The following is a 22,360-nucleotide window of genomic DNA, read 5'->3' on the forward strand; positions in this document are numbered from 1 at the left end:
GAATGTGACTTAAAGCACATTCACAACCTGAGTGGAAATAGTGTACGCAGGGATACTTGAAAAGTGGAAAACAAGAATATAGCCTACTACTGTAGAGCTACTGTGTACTACTGTAGATTACAAGGAGGGGTGCTTCATAGCAGTTGCACTGCACGTCATCCGTGTTATCGCAGCAGTTTAATAGTAACAGAGAGGTGTGAGTTTGTACTCGTGATAAATGTCTCAGGCAAGAGTGTGTTATTGTGTGGAGGTGTAGCGGACCCACCTGGATCTGCCTGGTGCCTGTAAACATCTCCTTCAAGCTACTGAACACCTGACGCACCAGGTAATGAGACGCATCCCATATATATTCCTGAAAATACAACACATGATTATGCGTACACACACACACACACCGCAAAATGGCCAGCTACACAGCGTTTCTCAATAGAAAATGGGTCTAAAAATGAATAAAGGCTTTTCCATTGGAGTAATCATTGGGGATCGAACAGATAATGGAATGTTGCAGCGCTGAGTGAAACGTGGTACATCATTACAGTGATATGATCTCCTTGGTAGACTTTTATCTATGAGCTGCCCCCCCCCCCCCCCCCATCCTACTCTGTAATCAGTCACAATTACACTTCTCCCCAAAAATCCCCTGTTTAAACAATTAGGGACATTAAGCAGAAGTCATTTAGCACAATCCTCCGGCTGTTAGATGCTAGACACTGACAGCAGTATCATGGCAATCCCATCTGTACAGACAATGTAATTAACTATAGCTATACTATATGGCTATTTGACAGAGATGAAACACCACTGAACTGTAAGAAGATGAAATGCTTCCATTCTTCCATTCCATGATCTCATTCAACAGATTGGCTTTGCCCATCAAAGACCATTTATCTCCAGCCAAATGGAATAGTAGTTTAAAACTAATAAAAATAGATCTATAGTGGCAGTAGATAATCATACCATATATGTCTATTAATCTTTCCTGGCCTCCCTGCCACAACCATTCAATATCTTACTGCAATGACAATGCAAACTTGAACAGCCTCTAGGGCTGGGCAATATACTCGATACGGCAATATATCGCGATATTGTATTTCCCGATACTGTATCGATAATTGGACGCCAAGTATCGCGATATTATTATTATTATTATTTTTATTTATTTTTTGCAGGCCATGCCATGCCAGGCCTCTGCATCTGGTGATTCCCACCCCTAATCGATACTGTATCGATATTTCCCATATCGATGCGTTCAGTAACACTCAGTAGTTTTGACTAAATTTGTCCACTAACTTATCAGTATAAAGTGATGTACATATTATTACACTACCTGGGTGGTACACAGTGTGTTGTATATTTAGCTCTATTATTTAATTTTTAGTAAATTCAGTAGAATATCGCAATATATCGCAATATGTATCGCATCGCAATATATCGTGATACAATCGTATCGTGACCCAAGTATCGTGATACGTATCGTATCGTGAGATCCTTGCCAATACCCAGCCTCTGCTCTAGTCTTCCTCCAGGCAGCTCAACTCGCAGACAGTCTTGTACTCGTTCACTCAGTTCCCACATAACAAAATGCCATATCTGTAAATACATGCGTGTCACCTGTGTGATGAATGCCTCCATGCACAAAGATAGTATGGTGTGAGGATAGACCTCAGCAGGGAAGACCGCATATTTCACCCTAAATGCATCTGGGATTAATAGGCTGTGTCTGTGTGTAACACTAAAAATAGATATATGCCTGCCTGCTGAGAGAAGAAGTAGAGGAGGAGAGGAAATTGCAGGGAGAGACCCGTATAGAGGAGACCCCGCTAAAGGTCACCCTGTCATACCATGCTGATAGCACGCTAAAAATAAAACGGTGTACAGGAGAAGGGAGAGCCCTTCTCTACCACCTCCCCCCTCCCACCCCCACTCCTCTCCACACACCCCCCACCCCCCCTACCTTGGGGAACTCATCAATCTCCTTCAGTCTTTTCTCTATCTGGAGGCGGCCCCCGTAGCGTGTGACTCCGTACACCACCGTCATCACAGTCTGCTTGACCACCTTCCTGCTGATGAAGCCCTCCAGGATCTGAGCAATCTTCAGACCATCTGCTGCATCCCGCACTCTGAAGTCCTCCACCTGACTCGTGCACGCACACGCACGCACACGCACACGCACACACACACACACACACACACACACACACACACACACACGTTGAAGAGCGTGTCCAAATCGACTCTTTTGGGGGACATTGTGATGTACATTCAGATGTAATCTGGGCAGAAATGCTTTAACACAATCTCCAATAATGTCTTTACACTGTACAATCCATACTTCACCACAGCAGACCGAGTGGCTGTTACCTTTTGTATCGCTTATCCCTAAGAGTGAACAACCAGATTTAATTTATCTGGAGAGGTAGCTCTTTACAGTATTTCACAATCCTGATATAATCTAATCTAATATATTGCTAATATAATCTAACAATACTGTAACTGCAATGCCCAGAGGTAACAATAGGACAATGAGATAGGGACTGGTAGCAGACTGCACTCTACTTTCAGTGGCTTCCCCAGCTCATTGACAACTCCACAATACACTTTGCAGCTACAGTCACTGGCCATGGAAGCTTTGGCATGGGGCACACTCCCCTCCAGACGGTACGGGGAAAAATCAATACAGTGTGTTCACGATTGACATCAAATTGTTTCTCCCTAAAATAAGCAGCCTCACAGCAAGCCAGGTCCTTCGATTGGGCTGTGTCTGTGCCAGCGGGACAAGGGAGGTAAAAATATTCTCACTGCAAACAATCTTAAATGCAAGACGTACACTGAAAAACGTAAGATGTATTCTCAATGCTTGGTCTGTCACTCACTATGGGCAATTGCATCTAAATCAACCGCAATTCGGTTGCAGTTGCAAGTCTGCGCAGTTCAAAGGAGAGCGAGATGCGAACCGCGGCAACTGCACACTGGTGCTGCTGACCTGTTGAGCTACTCCACTGTACACATCCTGGGGCACGTCACAGGGCATGAGGTTGACTGACGTGGCACCGATCACATCTCTGCCTAGGGCTGCATAGTGCTGGAGACCATTACAGGAGCCATCCTGGAGGAGAGATGGAGTGAGGAGGAGGGGAGGGGATGAAAGAAAAGGGGTGGAAGAGGGGAGGAGAGAGAGAGAGAGAGCATGAGAGAGGGCAGTGCAGGAGAGAGGTTAAGGGTGAACGAGAGAGAGAGAGAGAGAGAGAGAGAGAGAGAGAGTAGGTGATTAAATGAATTTGGAAGCCATGGGGAAGAACAAAGGGGGAGATGTGAGAAAGTAAAGAGGAGGAAGAGAGGATAAAACGAGAAGGGAAGGACAAGAAAGAGGAGAAAGGTCAGCGGGCAGAAGAGAAACAATGAAGAACACATAGATGATGATCAAGATCAATCGCAGGAGCATCGACTGGAAACCTGATATTAGAGATTTGGTGGAGGCCATTAGCCCACCACGTTCAAAACATAATATCACCATGTCCCACAGCCTCTCATCACATCACAGCCTCTCATCACGTTCATACCATATATGTCCCACAGCCTCTCAGGTGTCACTTCATTTGAGTTTGCACTTCAACGCCAGAGTAACAAACCATTAAGGAGCATCTTCAATTCCTCCCTTATTGCTCAAAGCAACATGTGGACTGTGACGAGGCGTGGCAGAGAGGAAAGAAAAGGAGCATAAATAAGTTACGCTTGCTGAGTTGACAAATAAAAGCTAGAATATAACAAGGCTATTAATGAGGGCCTGAGGGGAAGACGAGGCTGCTTGACTCTTTGAAAAATTATACTAGCGACACACCTGCAATTCACTGGAGTACCAATTTGAGCCCGCATACAGTCGTTAGTGGGCCGTATACACACACTATGTATCCACTATCCCCCCCCCCGCGCAACACTTAAAAAACATTTTTTTTATCCTTTTTATTTCACATTTACAAGTTTCTATTTGCTCTGTCCTCTATCAACCTGATGCTTTTGCTTTTGATATGTACTATTTTCTGTGAGTATTGATTTTATTTGTATATTCCACTCTTTTTCAAATCAATCATTCCTATTCTTGTTTTTATCTCTTGTAAAGCACTTTGAACTGCAACTTTTGTACGAAAAGTGCTCTATAAATAAAGATTATTATTATTGTAGAAGCCTGTCTAAAACATGACGAAGCCAACCTGTATTTGAACATATTAAAATGCTTTGGTTTGTGTGAGAAAAGACAAGCCTACAGGTTTATTCCTCGTACTGTGACCTAATGTTTAAGATCAGGCTACAGGTTTATTCCTCGTACTGTGACCTGATGTTTAAGATCAGGCTACAGGTTTATTCCTCGTACTGTGACCTGATGTTTAAGATCAGGGCTACAGGTTTATTCCTCGTACTGTGACCTGATGTTTAATATCAGGGCTACAGGTTTATTCCTCGTACTGTGACCTAATGTTTAAGATCAGGGCTACAGGTTTATTCCTCGTACTGTGACCTGATGTTTAAGATCAGGCTACAGGTTTATTCCTCGTACTGTGACCTGATGTTTAAGATCAGAGCTACAGGTTTATTCCTCGTACTGTGACCTGATGTTTAAGATCAGGCTACAGGTTTATTCCTCGTACTGTGACCTGATGTTTAAGATCAGGGCTACAGGTTTATTCATCATACTGTGACCTGATGTTTAAGATCAGGCTACAGGTTTATTCCTCGTACTGTGACCTGATGTTTAAGATCAGGGCTACATGTTTATTCCTCATACTGTGACCTAATGTTTAAGATCAGGCTACAGGTTTATTCCTCATACTGTGACCTGATGTTTAAGATCAGGCTACAGGTTTATTCCTCATACTGTGACCTGATGTTTAAGATCAGGCTACAGGTTTATTCCTCATACTGTGACCTGATGTTTAAGATCAGGGCTACATGTTTATTCCTCATACTGTGACCTAATGTTTAAGATCAGGCTACAGGTTTATTCCTCATACTGTGACCTGATGTTTAAGATCAGGCTACAGGTTTATTCCTCATACTGTGACCTGATGTTTAAGATCAGGGCTACAGGTTTATTCCTCGTACTGTGACCTGATGTTTAAGATCAGGGCTACAGGTTTATTCCTCATACTGTGACCTGATGTTTAAGATCAGGCTACAGGTTTATTCCTCATACTGTGACCTGATGTTTAAGATCAGGGCTACAGGTTTATTCCTCATACTGTGACCTGATGTTTAAGATCAGGCTACAGGTTTATTCCTCATACTGTGACCTGATGTTTAAGATCAGGGCTACAGGTTTATTCCTCGTACTGTGACCTGATGTTTAAGATCAGGGCTACAGGTTTATTCCTCATACTGTGACCTGATGTTTAAGATCAGGGCTACAGGTTTATTCCTCGTACTGTGACCTGATGTTTAAGATCAGGCTACAGGTTTATTCCTCATACTGTGACCTGATGTTTAAGATCAGGCTACAGGTTTATTCCTCATACTGTGACCTGATGTTTAAGATCAGGCTACAGGTTTATTCCTCGTACTGTGACCTGATGTTTAAGATCAGGCTACAGGTTTATTCCTCATACTGTGACCTGATGTTTAAGATCAGGGCTACAGGTTTATTCCTCATACTGTGACCTGATGTTTAAGATCAGGGCTACAGGTTTATTCATCATACTGTGACCTGATGTTTAAGATCAGGCTACAGGTTTATGGCAGATCACATAAAACGGCCCCAGATGGCCGTGGAGGTCTTGGCTTGTTAGCTTTGATCTGTCCTCTAAAAGAACACTATAAAGCATGGCTGAATGCCACAGCTTATTTTTAGGAGGCTATAAACTAGAGGTATGACAGCCTACAGTGTTAAAGCGTCAAATATTACAGTCGATATGCAGACAGACTCAATATACAGAGGTTAGGTTTCATGGAAAAATTACAGGTACAACGTAACTGTAACTACATAAATCAGTATGTGACAGACAAGCAGTGTTCTCTCTATGAAAAGGAAAACCTCTGCTCTAATCAGCATTAGTCAAGCATAGAGACACTGCGGAGCGCGTCATCATTCAGAAACCACGCCCAAAACGGGGGAAAACAGAAACCCCCCCTCCAATCCTGGCGTTCTCCTATGGGGATGATGTGCATGGTTGCGTGTTGCACAAAAAGATTGTATATACTTCCTTGACAGCTAGATCCACATTTTTCTTCTCGCCAATTCTCAATGGCTTCCTTGTTTTGCTCAGGAGTACAAAAAAACTTTAACTGCCGATTTTTTACATTTGTTGTCTGCGCAGCCCACCACACAACAGCTTTTAGCCATGTTTAATTCAAGGAAAATGACGCTGGTGTGTGGAAATGAACGGAGCTTTTCCCCCGTGATGGGCGTGGCCTATTTCATGCAGTGTCTCTACAGTGAATTTACATTTACATTTTGGGTACTTTGCCTACAGAAACTTACACTGAGTGATTAGACTTCCTTTTTTTTCTTGGGGGGGGGGGGGGGGGGGGCACAACCATCCAGGGATCAACCATGTGACCTTTTAGTAAAGCAAGGTCTCTCTCACCACTATTGTACCCTGCCAGCTCAGGAACAATTCTGCACACAGTGCACAGTGAGTTGTATGGTACCTGGTGGACAGGGACGTGAGAGATGAAGTGCGTGTGCACAGTGAGTTGTATGGTACCTGGTGGACAGGGACGTGAGAGATGAATTCTGCACAGTGAGTGGTATGGTACCTGGTGGACAGGGACATGAGAGATGAAGTGCGTTGGGTCAGGAGATCTCACAGCGCTGGCTATCTCCATACAGCAGGACAGAACCTGCCAGGGCTCATCTGCATTCATCCACCACTTCTCACCCTGACAAACACAAAGAGAACCGCGTGACACACTTATCTTGCATACACACAAACACATGTGCAAGAGCATTTTGATCCTGTGTTTTGACAAATGCACTTCCCCATTAGATTTTGGAACTCTGATTACACCTACCATTAACTCCCTGTGAGAGACAGTGGTTAAGAATTTTTTAAATGAAAATAAATAAATGAACTGTCTTTGTATGTCTTTAATAAATAAGTGCTTACAGTACATGTACACTACCAGTGAAAAATTTGGACACACCTGATTGAATGTTTCATTCATAATTCTGATCTCAAGGCTTACACTTAAACGATTGGAATTTGTTTTTTAGACAAATATTTAATAATGAGGTTGATACCTATGCATGAATTTCTTTCCAAAGACTTTGCCATTTTATCAAGGCAAAGCGTGTATAAAGAGTCTAAAATATAAGAAAGCGTTGATTTGTTAAACACTTTTTTGGTCCAAACTTTTGACTGGCAGTGTATGTTTCACTTGGGTTTCTGAGACCCTAGAATACTTTTAATATTTTTGCCTAGTAGTAGCCCACAAGTATCTAGATGTGCTAGCTACAGTATGTGTAACTATGAAGTTATGGACTATATTATTAATAAATATTGTGTATTATAATTGTATATATTAAAAGCAAAGAGCATTAATAGCAAAGACCAACAAAGACAGACTGACATTGAGTGGGTTGTCAGCAGAGTCCAGTATGTCTTCCATGATGGAGTTGGCATACTCCAGCCTGCCCTGCAGTGAGCTCCTCTTCTTCAGCCCTGTCAGGTTGATCAAGTGGATCTTTAGCCAGTCCAGTCCTTTAGGACCCAGCGGCTTCCCCTCCGCAAACAGAAGGATGGACCGTGTCACATCACTCCCCAGGTGGTTAAAGTAGGGAGGGCAGGGGTAGGTGCGTCCCCGGAAGTCCATGTTATGAGGGAACCAGAAGACCTTGTCTCTAATGTGGTTGGCGATGGAGAGTTTATAGAGAGCGTCCATACGCAAACTGTGCATCTCGTTGCATTTCTTTTTGGCATTGATCACCTCCCTTTTCATGAGGGCCTTCTCGGTGGCGTTATAGGAAGGATCCTGGGGGTTGAAGTGGGGGATTTTGGGGGCCTCTGACAGAGGGGGAGGGATGTCTAGCTTCTCACTGCCTCGGTCGTTGAAGATGGAGACAATAATGTCCAAGAGGCGATTGTTGATCCTCCAGGCACAGGTGCCCAGCTGGTTGAGGGAGTCCAGGACAGCATTGAGCTTCTGGCATTTCTCCAGCAACAGTTCGTGTTGGGTGGCCCCGTCCACTGTACGCATCACCTTGGCAGGTGTCAGCAAGTAGGCCCCGAACTTGGTAGACATCCAGGGCACGGGGGGGCACAGCATCGGAATCACGTAGGAGTCAAAGGTCAACGTGGTCTCCATGGCTTCCTGCTGCATCTGAGTCAGGATGGGGTGGGGCTTGATGAAGCCGACCTGGTGGGCAAAAAAAAAGCACAACATCATCAGAGATCAGGGACAGGAAATATCTCTCTTTAAATAGAGATGAATGTTTCAAGTACACCTAAATGAATGAGGCGTGCTTAGCTGATTTAACAACCAAGGTCGAGGTTAATCACAACTTCTGGTGTGTAGATCGTGGCCGATTTACTCTTTAACTGATTTCAATGTAACTATGAAGATGTAAATAAACAAGCTACAAATTTGGACATCTCTTCTGTAAAACTTTTCAACGTCAACGGGAAAAACAAATTCTAGAAACCATTCCTACCTATAATTGCACTCTTATTTACTACTCCTAATCACCGCAATAACATGCTATCAGCTTAAAAAAAAATACACATGTCAACTAACATACATATTTGATTTGAGAGTGAAATCATCAGGTTCTACTCCAATCCATCAAATTCTCAGAAAAATCAAACACGTCAGTGTTGCTTGCTTGAGTCAGACCGCCATGCTGCACAGCTAAATCATTAGGTTACACCAGAGCCGTGTATATAGAAGAGTCACGACATCTCCGTTCACTCCGATGGACCAGTTTTTTACTCTCAGGAGTTCACGGAATTAAGGCTCTGGATTAAGCAGCGCTGTCGAGTTGCAGCAAAATGGACAGTTTGTACTTTGAAAGGGTCCAACGTTTAAAGAATCAAATATTATCCGCGTTATTTTAGCATTCAAACATAGCGCGAGCCCCCTTCCTGGCTATTCATTGGCTACCGAGTCACGCATTTTGGACCTCCTCTGACGCCACTCTCTTGCTAGATTGCTCTGGGTTACACGTCTGATGGGCTGACCTCCTCCATCCCCACACAGCGAAGGAGGCAGAGGTAGAAAGAAAGCATGAGAGAAAAGGAAACACAGGAGGGTAGCGAGAGGAGAGAAGAAAACATGCGTGCCCCTCTGTCAAAGTGCATGGAGTTCACTTCACGCCCTGCTGGACACACACTCTCTCTCTATACTGAACAGTCTCCTGAATCCCCTGCCACGGTCCCAGGGCGGTACATCAGCCAGCCAATTAAGGGGACACTAAAAAGGGATTAGCCTGGAACCCATTGATCTTACTCAACTGCTCCCTCTGCCAATTCACATATGGGGCGAAAAATGGTTTTATAATTCATACTGAGGAGTACAAGGTGAAAGGCTGGACAAGGCAGCAACGACGTGCTTTAGAATGACGGACAGTCCTGTCCAAAGTGAAGGTCGTCTGTTACAAGGCATCTTCTTTGTTTTTGTCCTCCTACTGCAGTTCTTACTGGCTCTGTGATGTCAACTCTACAATTCCTTCAAGTTTAACTACCGAACTCAAAGAAATTGGGAGGAATTTTGAATAGTTACATTTAAATCTCTGTTGAAAGGATATTTTTTGGTGTGGGTTAACGCTCAGGAAACTTGTTGTCAGGTTATCAAATTCTCTCAGATCCGGATCAGATCCCTCAATTGTACTTGGCCAATTCCCCCCCTGCTGCCCCACCCTCTGTCGTTAACTTATTGAACTTGAGCACAAAATTAAGTTATTTGTCAAAAAAATGTTTGGCAAATAGTGTGTCTAATCAACATTGACAGGCCCAGGACATGACTCAGAAAAATATGAAATATCTTAAAAATGACAAAATACACTGGGGGGGGGACCAATTCCAGGGCCGTTCTGTAGCTCACCCTGTGCTCTGCACTCCATGCGTAAAGGGCTAATCGAGACTATCACATTATTGTTGTAATTATTGCATTTGCACATGTGCTGTACCTGCCGGATGCTGCGGAAGGTGTACATGTGGTAGAGAATGGGGATGAGCTTTCTGTCATTGGCCGGGTTCAGGATGTCGCTGTTAATTTTGAGGGTCTTGATCATCAGGTCCACCATGTAGGTGCCCACCTCCACGGTTACTATATACGGCCAGTGGGTCTCGTCCCCCTCCAGCGTTGGTCCTGAACTCTGCTCTGTCTCCAGCTTGCACCAGTGCTCTCTGGGAAGGACATCATACACCTAGTGGCAGGGGGAAGGAAGTGGTTTATTTTCATTTAGTGACCAAGAGATTCTCCCCATAGGACTCAAGGTCATGGGGTGTGTAATAATATCTTGGTTGAAAAAAGCAGGGAAATTGTAAATCAATAACCAATAAATAAGATGACAGGCGTGGTGGTCATGTTATTGTGAATTGCCAAGTGCCGTTTTACACTTTAATAATAATCAATCAATCAATCAATCAATCAATCAATCAATCAATCAATCAATCAATCAATACATTTCAATGTGAAAGTTGGTCAGATATAAATTGGATGTAATACAAAATCACTGAAAGCAGATTGATTGCAAAATAAATATAAGCATACTTTTCTCAAGTAAACTGACAAAGAATAAATTCCCCTTTGAAAAATGTAATACAATGAAGAGGTACACGACACATAGAAGAAGACAAATCTTGATGCGTTTACCTGGTTGAGTGAACAAATAAGGCCTAGTTCTCTACCTTGGTATCTTTGGCCAGTAGGTCTGTGTAAGTGTTGTAAATGTTGCCCAGCTTTTCCACCATTTGAGTCTGGTCCTTCTGATGCACAAAGTACTTGGTGTAGACCCTGCCGCCCAGGTCTCTGGCCAGGATCTTGAGTGATTCTCCGCTGGGTGGCAGGCTGGACACACTCTGGACAAGGGCCAAGACACACTTCAACAGCTCAACATTCATGGACATTTGAGCAGAAATACAAGGAGAAGCATGCTCATATGGAAGCGTATCACATGCAAATTCAAATGGAAATGTAATATGTCTGTAAAATCTCTGTTTAAATGAAATGTCAATACTCGTAAAGGAAATGTCAAGTACAAATGAAATTATTGAATTTCCATTTTCGTTTTGAGCCAAAAACTGCCTATACAAGTGGCACATTTAAATTCAAATGTAAGATTACACGGGCATTTTACATTTCCATTTGAATTATGCATGCAATACGCTTCCATATTGTTGTCACAATTGATTCAATTTTATTGCAATATCAATCAGTCCAGCACGTTTTCCTCACAGGAAAAAACAAACTGAAAGTGGCACTTTCAAAACTAACATCATATCCTGTGTATTCCTTATTAAGGCATGCTCTTCTTTGCTATCAAAAATAAAGTTTGATGGTTTCTCAGCTGTTGTCCTTGTCTGATAGTTCACTTTGGCTGTATCGTGGTTACCAAGATTAGTTTGGGTCATATTACACACAATGATGATGGACAGAAAACAAAGGAGAGACAAGCGTGACTGCACAACACCTCTACTGTATATTTGAATGTTTTCTAGTAGAATGAAGCTTCTGAAATGTTGACAGGTTCTTGTCAAACGCTTGACTTCAGTCATCTCACTGTGATGTAGGCCAGGTTGGGTGGGTTGTGTTACCTGTATCATAATGTCAACATATTCACTGTCCTCCAGCAGACAGAGATAGGGGTAGAGGTTTTGCCTGTTGCCCCTGGTGTTGGTGTTAGCCAGGATCATCTTGCTCTCCCTCAGGGCCTGGAGGAGGGTCTTCCGCCACTGAGACCGCTGCTCCGTCAGCAGCTCCCTCTGACAGGGCAACACAACTGTCAGTCATCCTTCTCATACAGTAACAGTGACTGCCGGTATTAAATCCATATAGCATGTGTGGGAGGGAAATTAACAATATTCACTGTGAGCAATTCCTGTTTAGCAAATTTGATCCCAAACCGTAAGCCATTATAAATTGAGAGACAGTAGCTGGGGCTATCCTTGATCTGGACACAAATCAGGCGAACACGACTGTGCATTCAGCTTCACCGTTATGCTTGTTTGGCCCAGATTCCTCCACATGAAAATGAAAGGAGCGGAGTATCTGTCTGAGAGGAGCAGATCGGGGCCACAGACTTATGCATCTAAGACCGACAGGGGAGGGGAAAGCCTTTCCTCTTCTCTCACACAGTCTCGCCTCGGTAGCTAGGTCGGTAGGTAAGTGTGTCTATGCATGTCTATGTGTGTGTGTGTGTGTGTGTGTGTGTGTGTGTGTGTGTGTGTGTGTGTGTGTGTGTGTGTGTGTGTGTGTGTGTGTGTGTGTGTGTGTGTGTGTGTGTGTGTGTGTGTGTGTGTGTGTGTGTGTGTGTGTGTGTGTGTGTGTGTGTGTGTGTGTGTGTGTGTGTGTGTGTGTGTGTGTGTGTTCGTTCGTGCGTGAGTGAGCGTGCACCAGTGCTTGAAGTGTTTCTCCTACCTAACTCTAAAACCTCCCCTCCCAGTCTGTCTGAAGGAGAGCCCCAGTCTGTCTTGTGGATGGAGAAATGGAGAGGTGAGTCAGTGTTTTCTCCAGAGGCCTCCTTTACAATACATTATCCTTCTGCCCTGTCTTGTCTGTAAATGCTTCCTGACCACCAGAGACCCTCAGCCTGCTCCCTTCCCCCACCCGCACAGCCTAAACTGCAGAGGCAGAGGAGCCAGGCTGGTCTTTAAATACCAGAGTTGGCATTAATTAACACCACAGGAATATGGTGTTCCTGCCTCCCTACCCCGCTTGGGTGTGACGCATAAGGCTCCAAAGTTTAAAATGGGGGAAATAGAGAAACTTTTCTCACTGGAGATAATGGATTCACTTTGATATTAAAAGCGCTACATGTAGCATTTTCAATATCAATGATTACACATTACCACATTCATTTTGAGACATTAGTATAATAATTACCCCCCCAAAAAACAAGAGTCGCAGCAACAACATACTGTACAACAACTTGAAATAGAGGCTGGCTGCCAATCATCTTGGCCATAGTCTCCTTTGTCACAGTATCGCATCTCTGATATCTTCATGTCTATGTGGGGATGCATTCAGTGTTATTTCTGTGGTATGATATAAAACGCATGCTAAATGAATCCATCATAATTCGTGAAAGGGTGTCTGGTGTAGATCTCAGGAATGAACCCTAAACCAACAATGATTTACAACTGAATGATCTCACAACACACTATATTCCCAACACCTATTTGTTTCGGTATAGTATAATAATTGTAGCTGTGCAGTTGTAGCTGTCTGTATTGAATCGGGAAGAGTGAGATGAGGAGTGCTGGTGGCAGGTGGGTTTGTTTACCATCTTGGCCATGTTTTCAGTGACAGGCTTGGCAGCCTCCACAGAGTCTATGGTGATGGTGCAGGCTTGTTCCATGCGGAGCTGGTGTTTGAAGCACTCCTGGAGCTCCTCTTGACAGAAGTCCAGTTTGGGGTAGTGATGGTCTGTCCTCTGAAGGAGGGAGGGGGAGTGAGGGGGGGAGAGAGAGCAGAACAGAGAGAGAGAGATTAAGAGAAAGCCAGAAATAATGACTGACTTCTTAGGCCAGTGAGCAACGGGCAAGCCTCTGCTGCAAAGAGAACATATCTGGTTCCTGGGATGTGTTGTTTATTTGTATATAGGGTCATTGTTAAACGGTCACTGTGAACCGATTGTGGACAGTTTCTGCTGGCTGGGTCTTCCTAACAGGAGGAGGGCACAGTGGTAGCTGAGGTCCTTGGTGCTGTCGTGGACAGTGACATCATCAGTGAAATCACTGATTATACTGGAGGGACCAAACCCCGTCTTTATTTGTCACACAACATGAACAACTGTGCATGGCAGCCATTATGTCATAGACCTTATAATGCTAATGATGTCATACCAACCACCAGCCACGAAAACACAGACTGAGGGCACAGAGAAGGAGAGAGACAACTAATTAGCCTACACTACATAGAGGATGCTTTATGAAATTGCATTATCGGCCTGCTGGTACCTTGATGAACAGGCATTTATTTTCAAGATTCAAGTGAAGATTACATTAGGGTGGTCAGCTTGCTTGGCAAGGGAGGTGTGGAGTTGCTGCTTAAATCCCTGGGACCAACAGAGCCCAATTAGAGTACAGTGCACCTGAACAGGAGTAGATGTAGCAACCTATTGTAAGGAGGGGAGAATTAACCTCGGCAAGCAGAACGGTCCAGCAAAGCTACTAGTATTGATCAGAAAGGTACTGAAGTCAATCACAGAGTGTGAAAAAGCCAGAAGCCATTCCATACGTATGCCTCTCTTTTGGGGGAAAATACTCAACTCACAATACAGAAAACAATAGTCATGATAAAAGAAGTCGAAATGATAAAGTTATCTCAGAAAAAAACGGCCTCATCGTGAGGAATCCAATAGAAAAGAAGATCAATGTGTTGCTATTTTTTGAGGAATCTATCTACGACCGAGTGTGAACATTGTTACCTGGTTGCAATTCATCCCATCCCACTATTTCTATAATATCATGTATAATAGCATCATGCTCCATGATGCATACTGTGACCTCCTCATGAGAACGCAGACTGACTCAACCACTGGAAGCCTAATAGCTTGTGGATTGATTTATTCTGTTGTTGTTGTTGATCATCATCACATTTTGTCTCAACAAATGTGTTATGCATACAAATTGATGAGTAAGGGGGGAGAAAATGTTGGCAATGTGCCTTTGGGTATTTTGCCGAAATGTTTTTGTATGTGGATGGATTATTAATTGCCCTTATGTCCAAATTCACATGCTCTGTTCATGAAATAAAAATAAAAATAAAAAATAAAAATCATCTTAGTCTCATGTCTTCTTTTTTTATCATCTATTCAGTGTATGTCTGGGAAATGATGTAATGAGACTGTTTTGAACACTTGTGCTTACTGTTGTACTGTTGCATGTATAGAGCCGAACTCTCTTGGATATAGAGCGCAACTCTCTATTTTATTTTTTTGTGTTGTATTATTTTTGCTTATCTGATTGTCTTGTTTGTAAATGTATAACGTGTAATGTTCTATGTGGACCCCAGGAAGAGTAGCTTATGCTTTGCATAAGCGAATGGGGATCCTAATAAATCAAATCAAATCAAATCAAATCAAATCAAATCGTGTGTCGATCAGAGGTGTGATTAAAGGGTTGGGTGGGCCCCCGGAAGATTGTCAGATTTGAAAGTGGGCTGCGACCTCCTTAACCCATTGATACCTGATGCAGCATTTGTGTGTGTATCCCTTTAAGACCGCGAACCGCGTTGACGCGCTTCGCGGTCTTAAAGGGATACACACACAAATGAGGGATATACACGCAAGTTTGGAAAGCCCTGGTCTACAGTAATCACCAGAAGCTACTGTAGGAGAGACCTAAGCAGGGCATATGGGAAAACATGTGCTGACAAACGCATGGCCCCAATTAACATCCAATAGATATGGAAATGCACTTCTCCAAGACTAATTAAAAGAATAAAGCTTAAGCTTAAGGGACTGGCTGGCTGCTCAACTCATAGAAGGCAGCAGCATATTATGCACTTTTCATTGTACAGACACAAATAGCCGGTGAAATGGTTTCGGAGCGAGTGCTGAAGGGCCCGCATGTGATTTACATGCAGTCATTCATTATTGAAGAGCGTGTGACCTGGCCAGGACATCTGGGTATTATCTGCAAACACATCATAGAGAGGTGGTCAGGGCAGGAGTTTGAGGTACAGTCATGAAAACCTTGATTAATTCAGAGACACGGGAGGAGACGGGACAGACAGTACATCGGCCCTCCAAGGAACCGGGCACGGATAGCAGCCAAAGCCAAGCTTAAGGTTGTGTTGTGTGTGGCTGTTATGTGACAGCTTCCTCAGCTCTCTGGTGCTTTAGACTCACTCAACATACATACGGCTCAGCCTTGAAAAGAACTAATTGATCTCTATTTATAGACATACTGTTACATTACCACTTTTTCCATAAAGCGCCGCAATCAGTTACTTTCCATAAGGCTCGTTAACGAGGCTCTTACATTGCAAATGCATCGTGAAAAGCATGTAATGGGGGAGGATGCTTGACGCTCCATTCATATGCTTTTAAAGTAGCACACATTTGATTTCGTCTTTCCTGTGGAGCAGTCTGTCAGTGTCAGCTAACGAGGATCCTGACAATAAAAGACATGAATCCGGCGGCTTTAGCTCAGGAGGTAGAGCGGGTCGGCCAATGACGCAAGGGTTGGCGGTTCGATCCCCGCTCCCTCCCAGCTGCTGTCGTTGTGTCCTTGGGCAAGACACTTAACCCTCCTTGCTCCCGATGGCGTGTAGGCACCCTGCGTGGCAGCCTGCCACCATCGGTGTATGAATGGGTGAATGTAGACTATCTACTGATTGTAAAGCAAATGCAGGCCATTTACCAATCCACTCACCGGGAAGAATAATAACAGGTCAAAATTCCCACGCCATTGGGTCTTCGTCAGGATTCGTTTTATTTTATTTTATTCTCACTCTACTGCCCGGTGAATTAAAGGGTTTACGCCACTTTTTCTGGAGTTTAGCTCATTTGCCATATCCCCCCCGCCCGACATAACCAAGGTACACCATGCCTTTACCGTCACTGTCCGAGCAGTATACAGTGAGCTACAGTCGTGAAGTTAGTAAGTATCACCGTAGAATGTAGGCCATCCATGATGTAGGCCAATGGTACACCCATTCAAAATAACCAAAAACACACATCAAATAGCGCCAAAATACATGTTGCGCTTCGGGTACTCACCACGAGATGAAATATGAATCCATAGTTACGTGAAACGTCATTTTCGGAGTAAATCCCCACACCGAGTTACTTCCTTGTTTGCCTATAAAGAGCGCTTCCGGTGCATGCGCTGTATGTCGCACATGCCTGGCGGCCATGATTCCGGCTATGTATTTACCTTAAAAAAAGATAATTTCTCTTGGATTAATATTTCATCTCGTGGTGAGTACCCGAAGCACATGTATTTTGGCGCTATTTGATGTGTGTTTTTGGTTATTTTGAACGGGTGTACCATTGGCCTCCATTCTATGGCGATACTTACTAACTTCACGACTGTAGCTCACTGCATACTGCTTGGACAGTGACGGTAAAGGCATGGTGTACCTTGGTTATGTGGGGGGGACAAAGCAAACGAGCTGAACTCCCGAAAAAGTGGCATATCCCTTTAACTTTTGTGGACGTATGCATACTGCAGCCTACTTCAGTGTCAGGCCTGTGTTTTTGATACAGGTTATAGCTAGCCTGTGGTACCTGTATGTAGAAGTCCTGGACCAGAGGTGAAGAGCAGTGGGACGTGGTGCTGTTGGACTTGGGCTGGTAGTCCGGCTGGACGGCGTGGATGGCCCTCAGCACCATGTCTCTCTCATCTTGCCAGAACCTACCCTGGCTGAATAGATCATCCACAGACAGGCCATCCTTCTCCATATGGCTCAGGCACCTGAACACACAGAGGACCAGTCAAGCAGTATTCACAAATAATTAGGAATGGGATATTATATTATATTGAAAATCTATATCAGGATACAAAAATGTGACAATGTACCGTGAGTATGTGAGTACCGTGGGGGTACATTGGATTGAAAAGGAATTGATATTTAGCTCCATTTTATTCTGCCATAGTAACCATAATTGAGATTGTATGCCCATCTAGGGAGAAAATTACATCACTTTACTGCAATGGAGCCTTTAAAAACAGGAAAAGACAATACTTATGCCATATCACGATACAGTATTATGATATCCAAAATCTAAAACGATATCTAGTTTCATATCAGGATATCAATATATTGCCCAGCCCTACTTGGAAGTCCCAGATTGACTTTCCCACCAGCACATGAACACAGCATAACAGCCAAGGTTAAAAAATAATAATTGAATGTCAAAAATTCCAAATATGGATCGATACCAAAATCTAATCAACTGATCCTTGGGCCAAGCTATCTGTCCGCCAAATTTCATCCAAATGCCTTTAAGGTATTTTGTGAACAACAAACACACAAACGGACAGACGCTGGAAAACATAACTCCTTCCAAGATTGTTGGCAGAGGTAATTATCATACCTCGTCAATTATTTGGAAGGCAACTAGGTACCCGTTGTTCAGACTTGGCGTTTAAAGAGGAGAAGATTTTCATTTTAACAGGATATTATTATTATCATGATGGAACAGACTTCTGTTCAGACAGTCTGATCAGAAGTTTAGAGTTCACAACCTTCTGACCTGTCTCTCCATGTGGGGAGATAATATAATCATATTACTTACTGAGTCCCTGATTAATTGGGGTTCAAAACAGAGGCGGCTCTCTGTGGGATCGTTGCGTATGGGATCCCTAGCCTGATCGACAGCAGCAGAATAGCAATTTAAGTATTTGCATTGACGGGCCATTCTGCCAGACACACAGAATGTATGAGGTTGGTCCAGACTCACAGGCAGATGGGCACTGGTGACATCAGTGAAATGTTTATTCAAACAGAATCTCTTGGAGAGAGAACACAAGTCTCCATGACTGGACTGCAGAATGCAGATAATGCCAATGAAGCACTGGAATACAAATGAGGGATATAACAATATGATTATTTTATAATTCAATTTGATATCTAATGTCTAACATGGCCTGTGAGTGTGACTCAACATATTTGGGCTGATCCAGAGATACATTAAATTAATTGGCAAAGTGATCGTTGCAATGCTGTGAATTATTTGTGAATTTTGCTAAGTACACAATATATACTGTATTGGGGCAGTGGTGGCCTAAAGGTTAGAGAAGCGAGCTTGTGACGGTAAGGTCGTCGGTTCAATCCCCGGGGCCGGTAGGATAAATCTGGGCGGCTCTCATTACCACCACTGAGGTGCTCTTGAGCAAGCCCCTTAACCCCAACTGCGTCACTGGAGCTAATCAGTGGCCAGCAGATCAGACTGTGATTGTACTGGTCAGCTTCCAGGTATGAATGTGTGTGTGTGTGTGTGTGTGTGTGTGTGTGTGTGTGTGTGTGTGTGTGTGTGTGTGTGTGTGTGTGTGTGTGTGTGTGTGTGTGTGTGTGTGTGTGTGTGTGTGTGTGTGTGTGTGTGTGTGTGTGTGTGTGTGTGTGTGTGTGTGTGTGTGTGTGTGTGTGTGTGTGTGAATGTGAATGTGAATGTGAACAGGGCACTCCTGAAATAGAGAGCATTGCTCTCAGTGAGACTCCCCCTGTATAAATAGCAGCCCAGGAAATGTGGAGAAAAAGCAAGCCCTGCCCGGTGGCGTGAGCCGGTGCCGCCGCAAGCCACCCGACAACATGATTAAAGTTACCCAAGAAAAACAACTTGGTTAAGGTTCAAGATAAGGCAAGTAAAACAACAGTTGGGTTTAGGCAAGGAAAACAACTTGGTTAAGGTTAGAGTTATGATTTGGATTAGGCGTAAAAAACTAAACATGAACCTGAAATCTGATTTACCGTTTTAATCTATAGATTTATGTGTCTCTACATTGACCGTAACATACATGTAGCAATGTAATAATAATCACTTAATGCAGTGAACTGCTTAATGTCTAAACCTGTGGGGTAAATCCTTGTTAGTGTGGCATGCATGCCTTGAGGTGTGATGCCTTTGCCCAACACAGATGGAGGGGCCTGAAGACCCGATGTGGTTGCACTGCCCTCTAGAGGTCAACAGCAGATCTACATCCCCGCACCAACAGGAGGAAGGTGGCGGGACCCATTTGTCATGGACCTGTGAGGATGAGAGAGCTCTTGGCCCTCGGCGCCTTCTTTACCTCAAGGCAATTACAAATAACAGGCCACTAATTACCATCTGGAGGCAAGCCTGCCTCAGCACCTTTCATTAAGTTAATCTAATCAGACACAAGCAGGGCTCTAATTCTGTACATGAATGAGTGAATGAGTGAATGAATGAATGAATGAATGAATGAATGAATGAATGAATGAATGAGGCAGAGGCACACACTGTAATACCATTTTCATGTCAACTGCCTAGTGTGTTTTTGGAAATGTTTCTGAAGCAAGCCAGAGGTCTCTCTCTCTCTATCTCTCTCTCTCTCTCTCTCTCTCTCTCTCTCTCTCTCTCTCTCTCTCTCTCTCTCTCTCTCTCTTTACTATTTTAAGTCACTCAGTATGTCTTTTGTAATCTAATGCAATTTTGGTGTGGGCAAATGAGAAAGCCTTGAACAAAGAGAGGATTAGGCCGGGTAGTGGCAGTGTGGTCCAGAGGAACAAAGAGTACAGAGAGGTTGAGAGCATAATCAGCCCTGTGACCGCTCTGCTGCACGCTGGGGAGCAAAGAGCTCTGGAGGACATGGCAGTCACAAATGGAAAACTTATAGACTGAGAAGGATATACCGGTATATGTATGCATGTATGCATGTGTGTGTGTGTGTGTGTGTGTGTGTGTGTGTGTGTGTGTGTGTGTGTGTGTGTGAGAGAGAGAGAGAGAGAGAGAGAGAGACACACACAGACAGACAGTGGAGACTGAGAGAGAAAGTAATACATGTAGGGTGGGGATGGGAAGACTAGAGAGAGGTAAGAAGAGTGATATCAGGAGACTACAGTAGTAGGGTCATGGGGGAGGGAGGGGCAGGGTAAAGAGAGAGGAACTGGTACAAAACAGATAGAGAGATAGAGGATAAACTGGAGATGAGGAGGAAGAGAAGGAACAGACTGCTTGGCCAGAGAGTGAGTGAGAGAGCAGCACTGCAGAGCAACAATGTCAGAAGCATCAGCTTACAGTGATCGATGGACCGACCGGCTACCTACAGTACCACCTCCCCATCTGCCCTGCCACCTGCCCTGCTATTGGACCGAGCTGCATAGGGTGACATCCCCAAGGACCAGCGAGAAGGTGTGAGTGTGTGTGTGTGTGTGTGTGTGTGTGTGTGTGTGTGTGTGTGTGTGTGTGTGTGTGTGTGTGTGTGTGTGCGTGTGTGTGTGTGTGTGTGTGTGTGTGTGTGTGTGTGCGTGTGCGTGTGTGTGTGTAAACAACTAGTCAGCGGTGACCTGGGAAACTCTGTAACATCTCATCATTAGACTGACTTAATCAATTCTTCTAACATCACGTTGTAGGTTTGGGCTTTATTACCTCTGGCAAGGAGGTTACGTTTTCAGTGACGTTTGTCTGTTTGTCAGCAGGATTACGGAAAAACCACTGGGCCGATTTTCATCAAACGTGGTGGAAGAAGGGTGTAGCATGGGCCAAGGAGCAATTGGGCTATCCTGTCTGCCCTTCTACTTCTACAATGTTTTGGAGACTAGGTTTCCTATTTGCAAAAGCTGATGCTTCTTAATATGAAAGAATATGCTCAGAGCATCCATATCTGTGATAGCATTTCCAAAGCCATGTTTTGATACCAACAAGCATCAAGGTAAATAAATAAAACAGTAACTTTCTGCTACAAATAACCCTACGAATTCCAGGCTCAACAGGAAAAAAGAAAATAGTATAGATAGTATAAATCAATTTGGTCTTACTGACATCTTTTCACCCTGCCACTGCCTGGGCAGCAGACCAGCCGATTCTATTGGCTGCCATCAAACAGGGGCACTGATTATGATAAATCTGGTCTCCCTGGAGGTGTGAGCTGGGCAGAGATGCCCGATAGGTTTCTGTGTGCTAGATATCACGCAAAAAATCTCAGCAATAAATCTCACCATGTGCCACTGACACATGGTCAGTGTGGCAATACAACTCAATTAATAATACTCATCAAAGGTGATTTGTCAGGATGACCTAGTTACTGCTCAGACACCATTAGGCTGCAGGGGGCTGTCATGGTTCACCTTGAGGAGACAGGTTGGCCAAGCAAATAGGCACTCAGCAAAACATATGAGAAAAGCAACAACAAATAACATCGATATTAAGCAGCAACAACTCGTAATTGTGATCAGACAGTTTTTCTACGCAATGTTGGTAAGGAAACAATGTCAGCCACAAGGGAGAGGAACAGGAAATGAGGCGCCAAGGGTCAGGAGAACTGTGAGCTGGAAGACCCGAGGCTGTCGTCCTGGCTACAGGAGAGACACTGAACTAGAGCTCGGAAGGGATCCAAATCTTCACTCACAACTGGTGCAAAATATAACCTGGTTTTCACCACTGGGCCACAAGAGGGAGGGTCAGACTTTAGTCATCCAGATAAGATTAAACTGTAATGATCCCTGTGGGAAAAGTAGGTTCTTGCAAAAACAGAATGCAGACTAAGCTGTGGAAATTAATTGACGCATGAGCTACTAAAAG

At 43.9% G+C, this 22,360-nt stretch overlaps 1 protein-coding gene across 1 annotated transcript in view; it reads right to left on the minus strand.

Moving 5' to 3' along the window:
* polrmt (polymerase (RNA) mitochondrial (DNA directed)) overlaps positions 1-22,360 on the minus strand; it is a gene marked incomplete at its 5' end in the record, with an annotated part of 53,938 nt that overhangs the window by 26,018 nt on the left and 5,560 nt on the right. The window contains 10 exons of the mRNA XM_083647238.1: positions 266-352; positions 1,955-2,134; positions 2,984-3,106; positions 6,748-6,870; positions 7,561-8,346; positions 10,115-10,354; positions 10,839-11,009; positions 11,745-11,912; positions 13,433-13,582; positions 17,387-17,573. Of these exons, the coding sequence (XP_083503364.1) occupies positions 266-352; positions 1,955-2,134; positions 2,984-3,106; positions 6,748-6,870; positions 7,561-8,346; positions 10,115-10,354; positions 10,839-11,009; positions 11,745-11,912; positions 13,433-13,582; positions 17,387-17,573 (2,215 nt within the window). The remainder of the gene's footprint in view (positions 1-265; positions 353-1,954; positions 2,135-2,983; positions 3,107-6,747; positions 6,871-7,560; positions 8,347-10,114; positions 10,355-10,838; positions 11,010-11,744; positions 11,913-13,432; positions 13,583-17,386; positions 17,574-22,360) is intronic.

The sequence above is a fragment of the Poromitra crassiceps genome, assembly GCF_964638095.1.
Source record: "Poromitra crassiceps genome assembly, chromosome: 12".
Classification (NCBI taxonomy): domain Eukaryota; kingdom Metazoa; phylum Chordata; class Actinopteri; order Beryciformes; family Melamphaidae; genus Poromitra; species Poromitra crassiceps.